Source organism: Carassius gibelio, chromosome B17 (genome assembly GCF_023724105.1).
Source record: "Carassius gibelio isolate Cgi1373 ecotype wild population from Czech Republic chromosome B17, carGib1.2-hapl.c, whole genome shotgun sequence".
In the NCBI taxonomy this organism is placed as follows: Eukaryota; Metazoa; Chordata; class Actinopteri; order Cypriniformes; family Cyprinidae; genus Carassius; species Carassius gibelio.
Window position 1 is genome coordinate 25,266,358 of NC_068412.1, and position 15,098 is coordinate 25,281,455.

Sequence of the window (15,098 nt, forward strand, 5' to 3'; positions counted from 1 at the left end):
ACATGGATAAACTCTTCAACTGCCAAAACTGAGGTTCAATTAAACCACAATAAAAGGGATGAAATTATCTTAAACGCTCTTCAAATTTCTGGGGCAATCTCAAACCACTGACCCTTTCTGACATAGTGAACCACTATCACTAGCACACACATAACATGACAGTGAACAATCACAGCAGTCAGCCACAAAAAACACCAACAGCCTTACAAGACTAACAGCCCCTTAACTACAGCAAGATCACTGTCACAGTTACAACCATGAGTGCAAGAAGTGTAATACAATATGTTAACTATAATATGACAAATATTCAGAGCCATTACACTGAAAAAAAAAAAAGATTTTCTTACATGCACAAAAAGTTTTACATTCCATTTTTTGTAAGTCTAGTTTTCACATGCATATGCAGAAGTGCATATTGTTTTCTAAAAATGTAAAGTTCAATAATAACAATAATAATAATAATTAATGCTAATATTAGTTGTTGCTGTTGTTTTATTAATATTTTAATATTTTTGTATATATTATTTATAGATTATTTTTATTAAAATAAATACTAATAATTTAAACAATAATAATCTATAATAATAATTAGAATAATAATTGTAATTTTTTTATGATTATGATTATTGTTGTTGTTAATATTTTCATTATTATGTATAGACTATTATATATATATATATATATATATATATATATATATATATATATATATATATATATATATATATATATAATTTTTAAAATACAAAAATATGATTTGATTATAACAATCTCTATAAATAATAATTATTATTTATAGACAATAATAATAATAATAATCAATAATGACAATAATAATGATTGTTGTTGTAATTTTTTGTATAGATTATTGATATAGATTATTACAATACATAAATGAATACAATTCATTTAAATAATAATCCATAAATAACAATAATAATTATTTTTATTATTATGTTATGATTATTATTAGTGTTGTTGTTAATTTTACTTAATTTTAATTAGTTATATTTTAGAATTCATAGAGATTATTTTAAAAACAAATAAATACTATTTGAATGTAATAATCTCTATAAATATTATCATTATTTACAATAACAATATATACGCAATCATTATAATAATAATAATTATTATTATTATGATTATAAGTGTTATTAATAATTATTTATAATAATAATCATAAATATTATTATGAAAATGTTTTATTAGAATTATTATTATCTTTTTGTTTTTTTATTTATAATAAAACTAGATTGTTACTTTTTCTGAACAAAATGTGAGTTATGCGAGGTATTTACACACCTTCCATGATCCAAACTATAAAATCAAGTTCCGGCTCACATTATTTCACATTAAATACACTATTTTACAAAAGATGTCAGATTACAGAAGTAAAACAGGCTGCAAAAGCCATTTGATGCAGTGTTTAAGTTCAGCTACACAGGTGTAGATCTCAGCTCTCCAGCTGATGCCTTTCAAGCGCTCTGTGATCACGCTACGTTACGCCAGTTAGCCAATTCACGCTACAAAAGTGGTCAGAAAAAAACTAGATACATGTAATCCTTCTCCGTTCTCTTCCTAAACACTCATCCCGTTTAGTGCAATGGCAGAGTCCATATAAATCACACTTACTAATGTTTCCAATCATCATATCATTATTTTCTCCAGACTGTCCCTGAGAAATCAATGTGGGACTTTTTGGGCTGCGTGTCATTTGATCAAAAGAGAAAGCCAGCCTTATTTCCCCTCCTGATCATTTACCCTGTGTATATCTAAAGCTTTTCCTCACTTATGTTTGTCACTCAGCAGGTGGATGTAATCAGCTCCGCTACCTGTGTTTTGACACGTCTTGATTAATACTCCAAGCTGTTTCTCAGGATTTTAACTCAAATAATTATTTCATATAGATTTCCAGTCAGGGGATTTGATGTGTGCTTTTTGCCCTGTATTTATTAAAGGAGCACGGCTCAAGTGAAGCAGGTTATTTTTAGAGAGCGCTCTAAAGCAGTTTCATGCCTGTGTTTATGATAAACGCTCAGACTACCTGACATGATGCCGTCATGTAGTCTAGTTTAAGAGTGTATTATGGTTTAGTGAAAGCTGCACTGAAAATGCAAAGTGTTAGCACAGTTTATGATGGCTAATGAACAGCTGCAGGCTAACAGGTGTTGTGCTAGATACTGATAAGTAGTGGCTGACCAGTGGCTGGGTTTTCAATGGTTGAAGCCGATTATGCCATTCTGTTGAACGGATGTTAAAATGGTAAAATGTGTTAAACGGAGCTGAGAGCATTAAGTTCTTTCAGCAAAGCAACGTCAAATCATGTAATAATCAAACAAGCAAGCGGCAGGAGATGCGTAACTTTTGTAAATGATTGTAAATTAGGGAATTGCAATTAAAAACTGAAGCTTTCTGCATTTAAAAATGTGGGCTGAAAATATAAATGTAACATAATAATGTATAATTAAATGACATGCATATATAAATGTTTGTAAAATATGTGTCTAATATATATAGATATATACATACAGTACAGATCAAATGTTTGGAAATATTACTATTTTTAATGTTTTTGAAAGAAGTTTCTTCTGCTCATCAAGCCTGCATTTATTTTATCAAAAATACAGAAAAAACAGTAATATTGTGAAATGTTATTACAACTTAAAATAATTGTTTTCTATTTGAATATACTTAAAAAATATATTTATTCCTGTGATGCAAAGCTGATTTATTCTAATAATATATTTTCTTTACTATCACTTTTTTTTAGCAATTTAACACATCCTTGCTGAATAAAAGTATTGAGTTTATTTAAAAAGAAGAAAGAAAAAAAAATACTGACCCCAAATTACTGACCAGTAGTGTATATTGTTATTACAAAATATTTATATTTTAAAAAAATAGCTTGTTCTTCTTTTTTTTTTTTTTTTTTTTATTCATTAAAGTATCCTAAAAAAGTATCACATGTTCTGAAAAAATATTAAGCAGCAGAACTGTTTCCAACTTTGATAATGAATCATCATATTAGAATGACTTCTAAAGGATTGCATGATAATGATCCAAAAAATTCAGCTTTGCATCACAGAAATAAATGATAATTTAAAGTACAATAAATTTAAAAACAATTATTTTAAGTTGTACTAATATTTCACAATATTACATTTTTTTTCTGTATTTTTGATAAAATAAATGCAGGCTTGATGAGCAGAAGAAACTTCTTTCAAAAACATTAAAAATAGTAATGTTTCCAAACTTTTGGTCTGTACTATATATATATATTTTTTTTTTTACTGCTAACACACAATACAATTATTCCGGAAATTACAAAACAAATTGAAAAAAAAGCACACAAAAAAAACAAGCAGTATCTGCTAACAGTGATCTGAACATGTGGTACAACAGTCCATTGCATTTGCTAAGATGACAAGCAAAGACACGCAGCTCATATTCATCCTCACCCTGAAGTGCTGCAGCTGTTTGGTGGCCTGCGGGTCGTGCTGTGGGTCATCAGTGTCTTGAGTGCCGCTCTCACATTGTTGTGCTTCTGGTCTGAGATTCAGATTAAAGATGAAGAGCTCGGTTTCTCTCAGCCAGCTCTTTAACTCCTTTATCCGGCTCTCCAGCTGGGTCACCATCCTACTGGTGTCTGGAGACAGAAGTTCACGCTGACTGCGCTGGTCCACACTGGGCTCCACATGCTCTGCCAGGGTTTTCTGATTGGACACAAACAGAGATGTCAAACACCAGAGTCATGGACAGAACATCTTAATTTACCATAGCTTTACTATAGTAACACCAACTGTCATGAAAATGACATTTTGGTGAAAATAGTGTAGATTCAGGTTCAGGATCTTTAAAATATTTAGTTCTGAGATGGTATACATATAAGAACAGCTCTACATTGCCATGACATGAAATACAATTATATTTAATATTATTTAAATATAAAATATTACACAATATAAAATAAAAATATGTACAGCAATAAAACTAAATAACATGAAAAATCAATGATAAAAATAAAATAAAAACAGCAAAGCAAAAAAGTAATACAATTAAATCTTAATTAAATATTAAACAATATAAAATAACAATGTAAAAAAAAAAAAACTTAACACGCACATAAAAGAAAAGATAACATGAAATATTATTTGAAATAAAATATAAATTTAAATAATAAAATAAATAAAATAAATAAAATAAAATAAATCACAGTCACATTTACATATTCATGACTTTGAGGTCTATTGTTTTTCCTATGGTCTTTTCACAAACAAATTTAAACTATGATAAATATTCATAAATGTGGATCCACAAAATATACAAACCCTTTAAAGACAAATGCATTCATGCATCAGGCTAACTTAAATGCATGGACTGCTTTACACGTACTGATGTGATTAACCCCTATTATTTGTGTTTAATCAATTAGTGTGATTAATTATGACGTCCATTTGCACACGGCTGCTGAAGTGTCTGATAACAGGCTGTTTCATCTGATGAGTCTGAAGGGGTTAAATTCTCATCTCAAAAAGAGCAACATTCAAATGTTTGTTGAATAGCAAACAATCAGCTGCAAAAAACCCACCAATGATTTTAGAAATGGGCTCAGCTGAACAATTTCCCCCGAGTGACAGCAAGAGAAGCGAGACCCATGCTGAGCTGCACTCTGTCTGTGTGTGTGTGTGCGCACGCATGTGTGTGTTCAGTATTCCCACCTGCCTGGCAATCGCACTTTTTAGAGACAGGTTGAACCTGGTATACTGAGATGGCAATTGCAAGCACAATACACACCATTATCCAATTAATACACAGACTGGCTGCTGTAATTGTCCTTTCCTTTATGTGATCGGTGTGTTGAGAAGCTGGAATGGAAACAGATGTGATTATGACGCAGAAATGAAGTGGCTATTTCAGCATGCGGCATCAGTTAAGTTCTCAGTGTTTGGCCGCACACATCCGGCCTGAGCTTCTCTTTATTAACACATCTGTGTTCCTCTCCTGTCAGCTCAGTGTTAATGGCAAAGAAAATGGAAGGCAGGACATTTTAGCTTCAATGTAAAAATTATTTCTTCCGGCCGGAAACAAATGTTGAGGTTTTCTGCTGGTCTGACAGAGGCAAAATCAGATCCCATAGTGATTTTAAGAGACATTAGTGTGTGAAAAAGTACTGCTTTAGACACAAAACAGAGGCAAATGCTTGTCTTTAGTAAGAATTAATTAAGTTATGTTTAATCTGAGTTAAAAGGTTATCATAAAGACATTTACAATGTTCAAATGCTTTTCTTTTTAACTTTATATATAAGTATATATATATATTAGAATGATTTCTGAATGATCATGTGACACAGAAGATTAAAAAATTAGCTTTGAGTGACAGAGATGAATTACATCCTAAAACATATTAAAATAGGAAACAGTTGTAATAGTATTTTTACAGTATTACTGTTTTTACCATATTTTTTTTTATCAAAGAATGCAGCCTTGGTGAGCATAAAAGACTAAACCTTAAACTCTTTTGTATTGTACATTGTGTTTTGTTTTTTACACGAAAATAAATCATATTTTAAATTTAAGTTGTACATGCTGTTTTATGTTACCAGTTTAGATAATATCCAAATGCATTTCAATAGGTAATATAATGAAAAAGAGGATTTTTTCATGCATATTTAAACGGCATATTGATTTAATTCAGCAGACATAAAAGAAACAAATGTAATATTTAGGAAATAATAAAAAAGAGATGGATTATGCAGACATATACTATACTGGCAACAAAAAAATGTATGGAAAATTACTGGGGAACAAAGTCTATTTGGATATAAATATGTAAATATGAATACCCACGTTTACATTTTAGCAACGTATTCTTTACCATAGTATTAATCGCAATTTCTATCAACAATCTATTTAATTCTGTTTAATAAGAGAAAATGTTAAAGAAAAGTGTTACAAAAGTTTGCAAAAGTCCAGTTTCATGGACAGAGAACAGAATCTCTCTATTGCCGCTGTTTATCCATCTCTCTTTCTCTCTCCTTTTATTATGCTGTCCTCTCCACTCATCTGAATGCAGATGATTTGACGGGCATCAATGCAATCCAGATCCAGCCATTGTTTTCTCTGAGTAACAAATGTCTCGGTGGGAGGTGAAGTCAATGCCCTTGGAGGGTCACATGGCAAAAAACAAACAAAAAAAAAAAATCTGGAATTTATTGCCACTTTATTTTATTCGGGAACAGTTTGCAATCATAAATTCTTCATAAGCAGAATACTTCAGAGAATGGTCTGTCTTCATAAATATATACGACAGGGGACATCAATTTCATTTAATTCACAATTTGTGTCAGCACAGCAGATGCCAATGGCTGACTTGATAGGCTTGTTTAATATGCAATTGAGACGGCATAATGCGCGGTGCAGGGAGCAGCGGCGCTCAGACTGAACCCTCCGCACCGCTGACGCTTTATTCCTGTCGCACGCACCCTAACGAGACGCCACTCATCGCAAGGACGCATCGTGCACGCTCACGCCAGTCAGAACGTTTGCCGTTAAATATTCCTCTTCTGGATAATTCTAATTAATGCTTGATTGCGACAGGGAGGGAAGATGCGAGCTGTTTGACACTTTGAAACTCTCCGAAAAAATTCATGTTTCAGATCAAAGGCTGTTATGCCAATCTCGAGGAGCATTGCAGATGCAGATCCACGTGGGTGTATGTGTTTACTCTTTATTAGTGAAGATCAATTATTTAGCATCATACCACTGTGAAGAGCTTTGGAGCTTCGCCGTTATAAAATTGTGAAACTTGTGATTATTCGGCTGGAAAACATTCCTGAAAGTAAGAAGCTGGTCATTTATGATCATTAGCTGGTCTAAGATGGTTTAGGAGGTTGATCAGCTTTACTATGACTCAATTAGAGCTCATAGTGTGAAGATTTTGGTAATGTTTTCGAAAGAAATCTCTGACACTCCCCATGGCTGCATTTATTTGATTAGTAAAAACTGTAATACTGTGAAATATTACTGTAATTTAAAAGTACTTTTTTCTATTTTAATATATTCTGAAATATAATTAATTTTTGTGATCGTAAAGCTGAATTTCAGCATCAAGTCATTGTAATATGCCGATCTGCTTCTCAAAAAACACTTCTTATTGATTTCTGCTGCTTAATATTTTTATGAAAACCATGATTAATTTTTTTCATGATTCTTTGATGAATAGAAAGTTTAAGAGAACAGCTTTTATTTTAAATAGAAATCATTTATTGACATTATACATGTGTCCTTGCTGAATAAAATAACAATAAAAAAAAATCTGAAACCCCAAGTCTCTTCTACAGTTGTAATTACAACAAAGATCACTGGAAAAGTTACTAGTTCAGTCTACTTCAAATTTTTATTTAATTCATTGTGTTACTTAATGTTTCTTTGCAATCGTATAATAACAATATTTAAGTGAAAATAGTTTTTAGACCAAACTATTTTTTTCAGTGTATGAATGCATGTCGCTTTGCTTAAATGTGCTGAATGAGCTGTGTCTTATCCAGTAAGGAAGTAGTTTGTTCAAGTAAATGGCTTAAAAATAGAAGAAACGTTAACATAACAAAGCAGAGAGAGATTTTGATGGTAGTTCAAAAGAGCACTAAAAACAGGGTAACTTTGACAAATATCAATTTGAAGTAAAGGAAGCTTTCAAACAAACGTGTTTTAAGATGCATTTATGTAGCATTTTTATGCCTTCGCAACTTGCATTCTCAGCGTCTCTTTCTCCTCCAAATCTTCCCAAGCCGCCCGTTTCCTCTCATCTCAGCGGGGAGCTCTGGATCAAGGACAGATCAGTCTCAAGGTGTAACACTCACCTGTGTCAGAGCCAACTGTTCAGGAAGCACTTTCTTTCCACAAAGGGACCCCTGACTGATGTGATGCTCTGTGTTTTTAACAGCGATTTCCCAAAAAGACTTTCATAACTCCTTTACTGTATTTGATAAAACATGTTCATATAGTAGGCTAAACAGTGAGAGACCAACCTCGAGTTGATCCCATTTGCTCCTGAGGGCCGTCAGCCGCTGGTTAAAGTCCACAGGAAGTTCAGTGCCGCTCCTCTTCAGAGATTCAGACCAGCCCAGAAGCTGCATCTTTTTAGGAAGCCACATGGACATCTCCACACTGTTCCCCTGTAGAAGCACACACAGCAGGCGAAGGGTGAAAAAAGCACGCATATCAATCTTAGGATAGACGAAAATAAAGCGAGGTCACGAGACACACATGTAAAGTGTTTTCTCTGCTCTTTAAATAGTTGGGCTTAATCAAAAGACAATCCTTTTAGAGAAGAACTGCATATTTGGTACACACTTTTTAAAAGTAAGTGGTTGGTAAGATTTGTTACTTTTTTTTTCTCTCTTAATGTCTCAATATAAAATACGGTTACAGTTTAAAATAACACTATTTTCTATTTTCATTTATCTTACATTTACATTTATCTTTTATGAAATTCATTCCTGTGATGCACAGATAATTTTCAGCATCATTACTCGGTGTCACATGATGCTTCAGAATTCATTCTAATTTCATAAACATTTCTCATTATTATCAATGTTGAAAGTGATACATTTGAGTTTTTTTTTCAGGATTCTTGGATTAACAAAAAGTACAAAGCAACAGCTTCTGTAACATTAGAAATGCCTTTACTGTCACTTTTTTTTTTATCAATTTAATGCATCCTTGCTGAATAAAATTATTAATTTGCACTTTTAAGCATTAATTGTACAGCAGTGAAAAATCAATAAATCTTAATCCAATTTACTGAAATGTATACCCACCTTCATTTTATAGTAAACATTTTAATTAAGTAAACAAGTGGAAAACATTTCCTATTTAAAACAACTCACAAGTTGTAAAAAATATTGAATAAATATTTTGAATATAGGTTAACAGCTCACAATTTTGTAAAATATGGGTCCAGTATAAGTACACAGTAAATTGTCTTCCGGTCTACTCAGCAATTCGATTTTTTTATTGTAACATTTAGGTGAAAAGAAAATGTTTTATATATCAAATTAAACCAGGAAGCTCAATAGTATCCATAACTGTTATGTAACACAAATCAAATCCTAAGATTTGGTACTTCAACTTCTTTTCTTCTAAATCCTTGCGACTTCTCATTTGTCACCTCAGGAGGATAGTGGGCATCTAGGATAGCAATTTTCACCCCTTCAGCTCATGTCTAACGGGATAGTGACTGTATTAGGTCACTCCGACACTAGTTGAGCAGAATTGTGACATGTCTGTTGGAAACCTGGACTAACATACAGTAAAAGATGAAAGTGATGCTATCTGACACCTTTTTTCAGTTAATTTCTCTCTTTCTCTCTCTCTCTCTCTCTGTCTGTCTCTCCCCCCATTTCATTTTCTGCATCAATAGCTACTTGATTCTAGTTTTCGGATGTCATTTATCATTATGGCGGATGCACATTTAAATATTTAAATGTGCTGTTTTTCCCCCCATTCCTCGCTGTCATCTGGCCAGCGTTCATTTTTCACTGTCGTTTGTTTTGATGGAGATGGTATCACACATCCTTTTAAATCATTCATCCCTTTCAGTTTTTAATAGTGGCCGCCAAACTAAAGACGCTCCTCTTCAAAGTAAAGGGGATTACACAATTTGTTTGTTGACAGCAAATATTGATTTTAAGTCCTCTCATTGGTTTAAGAAATGGCAGGTTATTGATGGAGAACGCAGACGGAGGGAAAGATAGCCTGAGTAATTAGAATGCCGGAGCGATGAGAAGTTGAAGCATCAGGCTAACCTCAGCTACGTGCATGGCTGACTTTTGGCCCTTGAGTCACTTTCACCGTTGCAACCTAGATAGGGTGATTTGCATACTTAACCCAAGGAGCTCGGGCTCGAAAACTTTATAGTCAACTGTGTAATTGACGGTGAAGAAAAACATATTCCAGGGCCAAAGGATGCCACAGAGGTGGAGGTGTGACGGAAATACGTGATTCTGGCACTGCTCCGTTAACCCTGATGAGCAAAAACTGATGAAAGTTTGTTTTTTAAAAGCAGGTTATCAGTGCACAACAGCACACACTTAAACGTCACTATAGTAGAGGAGATAAACTACATTTTAGAAATCAAACCCAAATAAGCCATCCACTTCTCTCTAAATACATTTAGTACTTTTGGTTTATTATATTTATTCATTTTAAAAATATATATATATATTATTGGGTCACACTATATTTTAAAGTCCAATTTGTCCATATATTCTGACATATTACTACATATTCTGTCAATATTTTGACACTGAATTTATATATTATACACACACACACATACATATACAAAATATTACTGGCAATATCATACAGATCCAGAGTAAAACTGGCTAAAATCATGTGAATTATGTGAATGTGACACTGATTAAATTAAAAAAGCTCAGTCTTCATTTTTACAGTTTTTCATTGTTTTTATATTTTGGCAAAATATCTTTGAGAAAATTGTGTAAATACATTCTGTATAGTATTCCCTCATTTGAACAATTTCTACTCCTAAAAAAAGTGCATCTAATTTTTAATCTACAAAAATAACAAAAAATGCACCACAATTTTCCCAAATCAATTAAAACACATCTCAACATTAAAAAAAAACTTGTGAAAACTGCCTTGAACCTATTTCATCATCCACCATATGAAAATCTTCCACATTATTTAAAAGAAGGGGGGAAAAAGCAGGTCTCTTCTCAACAAGTTATGAGCTGAAGTCAAATATTTATAGTTAGGGACATCACTAGTCCTAAACATTAGTATAATGATCCCATGATGGAAACAGGCAGCTTTACTAACAGTCATTTAACAGTAAGGCATTGTAATAGTGAGCAAAGATGGCGGCAAAATAGATGAAATATCAACAAGCCCTTGCAAGTTTAATTTATTTCACATATTAATGAACGTGAGTCTGGAAATGTCAGCAAAAACGCAGTCACACATGAACACACTTAATGCGGTTTCGCAGATTCATCTTATCCATTAAATTAAAAATTTGTTTAGGCTCCGTAACTTGTTGAGACAACGGAAGTGAGACTCCATGAACTGAGGCAGAGACGGGGCGTATTCAAATCATTTTATGCTAACGTTCACACGTCAGAAGCCAGGCGGCGGTAAAAATGAGAATTCACAGGACACCCTCGGCCTCCCGACGGGACTTCATCTCGATGACGGATTCTGCACTGTCCCTAAATCAAAAGGGAAGTAATAACATCTTTCTTTTGCCCTGAAATGAATCTGCGAAGGGCAAAAAAAAAAAAAAAGTACATTCTGGGCTTCCGCGATTATCCGCCGAAGCTGCCGTATTAGATGTTTAGCACGAAGGAAAGATATCCATTTGAGAAGAAAACTGAATATGCATCAGCCACATGAAAACCTACACTGGGAGCTGATGAGTTACAAATTGACTCAGAGGTACAAAATATGGAATTTGATATGCTTTCGTGATACAGAGCTGAATGAAGCTGGGAAAACTGATAATTACTTAATCAGTTTGAGGCCTTTTCATATCTTGCCAGCATCCTTGATGTCTGTAATTCGCTCTAGACGGCTGCTCGGGGAGGGAGGCGCAGAGGAAGCAGTGGAGAGGGGAGGAAGACCGCGCAGAAGAGACCCATTGATGGAAACCCAGCACAGCTGAGGAGCGCCAGCCAAGCTCTCAAAGAAAGACCAGGAAGTAAAAAGCTACATATTTACTTTAAAAGGAGGAGAAGACGCAAAGCCTTCATTTGGATGCGATTCCTTACTGTTTATGCAAAATAGACGCTGCTTTTCCTCCGTCGTGAAAAATCACTTTGCGCCGAAAAAGAAGGGCGGGGGGGGGGAGGGAGGGGGGTCTGCTCAAACCGGCCGGGAACAAAAGTCCTTGAAACACTGTTAATTGTCACCATGGCGACAAGAAGAATAAGCCATTTTACAGCTGGTATAGAAGGCTCGTATTGAGTCAAGCGCTTTTATTTATTTTTTTCGCTCGGCTCTCTTCTCTCTGGTTAAGAACAAGGTGGGCAGTCACGATGGGGTCACCGAGGGACCCAGGAGAGTTTCCACCGGCCTTTCCAGACCTCGGCTGGCAGGAGGTTCCTTCACCAAATGCACTTCACTTTGTCAAAATGCATTGAGTGGCAACAAATTGCACAGACAATGGCGTCGTTCACGACAACAAGAAAAGGTTGAGCATTAGAAAAAAAAAAGTTAGTTACAATACCGCATAGACGTCGGCCCGTGGGACTCCCTTTCTCACTGACATAATAGCATGCAATCTGCAAAACAATATGGAGCATAAAATGACTCTGAATATTCGCTCTCACCTCCCCTTCTAGCTAAAAACGATGCATTACGCAGATTTCTATAGTGGTAATGTGGGATTCAAGAAATCCAATGAACAAAGAAAAGCCTGGTCAGTCCAGCTGATGGTAAGAGTGAGCAGCCAGGCCTTTAGCCCTGAAGATTAATACAGAAAGAGCTCTGAACAGGCCTTTATGGGCTCTCTCTCTGATTGTGTGATTATGTTCTGTTTGGATGAATCTTACAAAGAAATACCAGGTCATAATTTAGGTCCAGCCTATGTATTACATAATATATAAAAGGAGTATTTAAAATAAATGTACACAATTAGTAGAAAATATATTAATCAATTATTACAAGCTTCATATTATTATGTACATTACTGTATAATTTAGAATAATAGTCTTTTTTAAATTTATATTTTATCATATATGTTTAGATATTTTACATATATATCACAATTTATCATATATTTTATTTTTTTTTTCTGTGTGAAAAACACAAATTCTTAAAAAATGCTTCAAATAGGTCAATTAATACATTTGTAAAATTATCAAATTTAACGTAATTATGTCCTTTCTGTTCATGCTTTTTTTGTCTATTATAAATACTATTGCACTATTCTTCATTTTTGCAATACGATAATGAGATTTGAGTGGGGATTTGTGCTTTATTACTATTCTTTTATTTATGCACAAGAGAATTTCTTACAATTTTCTATAGGATTTTACAAAGAAAAATGTCCCCAATGTTTCTTTTATGTTCACATACTACTTTTGGTTCCTAACGTCAAACTGCGTTCATCGCTGTTTCTCTCCCTCCGATCTGCTGGTAGTTCATGGTCTATATGTGTTGTTCTTTTTCAGCCTCCCCTTCTGTCCCCTCACAAGGATTGGTAGTGACCCCCATAGGAAGCCCATGCCTAATGCCATTGAATGGCGAACAAAGGCACTATTTATCCGGGGCCCGGGGTCTGGAGCTCAGCTGTGAGTTCGGGGAGGAGGGGTTCTCATGGAAAGATACTCACACCCCATCCCTCTCTACTCTGAGCATGGCATTTTTCTTCTCTTGACAAACATAGGAAACAATGCAATCAGCCAAGAACTCTGGGCTTTAAGAGCCGAGAGAGGCCTAAGATCTGTTCAGCTCTGCTCAGCCTGGCTGTAATCTAAAGTGATGGTGCCAGACTTCATAGAGCCACTGCTGCTCACAGCACAGGAAACTTACTTCTCAGAGGTGCCCTTTCAGAGCTCCAGGGACTTAAGATCACCCAAAAATCAAAGGCCTGCCATCATTCATTCACACTCAAACCCTTTCGAAAGGGAGAATTTGAGCAGAATGTCCAAGCTACTGTTTTCCATTCAATGAAAGTGAAGATTTTGAGTGCCAAGATGTCAAAAAGACAAAATAAGAACCATAAAACATCTGTTTAACTTTATTCCACATCTTATCAAACCAAATGGAACTTTTTTGTTAAAAACAGACATTATTGACTGATAATCTTCCCTTTTTGTCCTTTTGAGTCTGGAAGTACAATTACTGCTGACTTCCAGTGTATGGAAAAGTGCAAACCATGCACAATGCAAAACATATCTACTGTTTCATGCAAGGAAAAAATCATATGGGTTTGGAAACAACACAAGGGTCAGGCAGTTATAAACAATTCAACAAGACTGATGGAGTGATGTTTCTTTTAGGGATATATGAACATTCAGTCATCATTTTCTTACCCTTGTGTCCTTCCAAACCTGTATGAATTTTCTTGTTTAGTGGAAAAGATTTTATTTTTAACTGTTTTTGTCCATACAATGATTGTCAATATCTTTTGTGATGGTTAACAGCAGAAAGCCAGAGACTCAGGTAAGTAACTTAATAAATACATTTTGAGTGAATTAACCCTTTACCCAAAACTTCCTTAGAAACAACTGAGATATTAAAGAGATCTCAATTGTGATTTTTCTCATTAAGTTTTTTTTCTTCATAATTTAGTGACTTGTAACCAACTACAAACAGAAGTTAGTTCGGAAAAAGAGTCTGAATTCCCCGTAACCTCTTACCCCGCTCCATCGGCAGAGCTTTTAAAAGTAAATAGGTGTGAACGTGACAGATATTCCAACTCCGCAAGTAATTTTCCATGCAAATTAATGGCAGTTCGGCTCAATGAGTATAAATTTGCAACCTTTAAGGAAGAGAGGGAAAATTAAAATGTACAGTGTCATTTAAAATTGGCAGAATTGGCCGAGAAAATTACATTTGAGGAGTCGAATCGCTTGCTTTCTTCTAGCTTATTCCATTTGCATTAACCGAAAATCATATTACACAGGCCATGCATTGTTAATTGGGGCCTGTATCGCATTATCCCCATATAAATCAAATGACAAATATTAAAATGAATAGCAAATTCACTAATAGCGAATCATAAAACAATCTGTTTTAAGTATCTCTCATTAATAATTTAATTCCAATTATATCTGTAGTACAGAATAAGCCTTTTCATTCTGGATTGATTTCGTTTTTTTCTTGCAGGACTGGCCGTCTGCTTTTGAATGATGTGATAATAATGGAGATATATTTGGGTCCAAAGCCAGGGACTGAGAAAGAGAGAGAGAGAGAGTGCTTTGACTCAACAGCCCATGAAAGTGTAAATCATCTCCACAACAAATGCTGCAGTTCTCCACTGTGAGACAGAAGGAGAGAATAAGAGCGACAAAAAAACAAATAAAGAGGTTGCTCTTTCATAGCTCTGGAAACTTAATTATAAAAAA

At 34.2% G+C, this 15,098-nt stretch overlaps 1 protein-coding gene across 3 annotated transcripts in view; it reads right to left on the bottom strand.

Moving 5' to 3' along the window:
• The window catches only part of LOC127976509 (A-kinase anchor protein 6), a 121,366-nt gene that overhangs the window by 16,494 nt on the left and 89,774 nt on the right, over positions 1–15,098 (bottom strand). For all 3 annotated transcript variants that reach the window (XM_052580964.1, XM_052580963.1, XM_052580962.1), the window contains exons 11-12: positions 8,031–8,177; positions 3,462–3,716 (exon numbers count right to left, since the gene is read on the bottom strand). In XM_052580964.1, the coding sequence (XP_052436924.1) occupies positions 3,462–3,716; positions 8,031–8,177 (402 nt within the window). The remainder of the gene's footprint in view (positions 1–3,461; positions 3,717–8,030; positions 8,178–15,098) is intronic.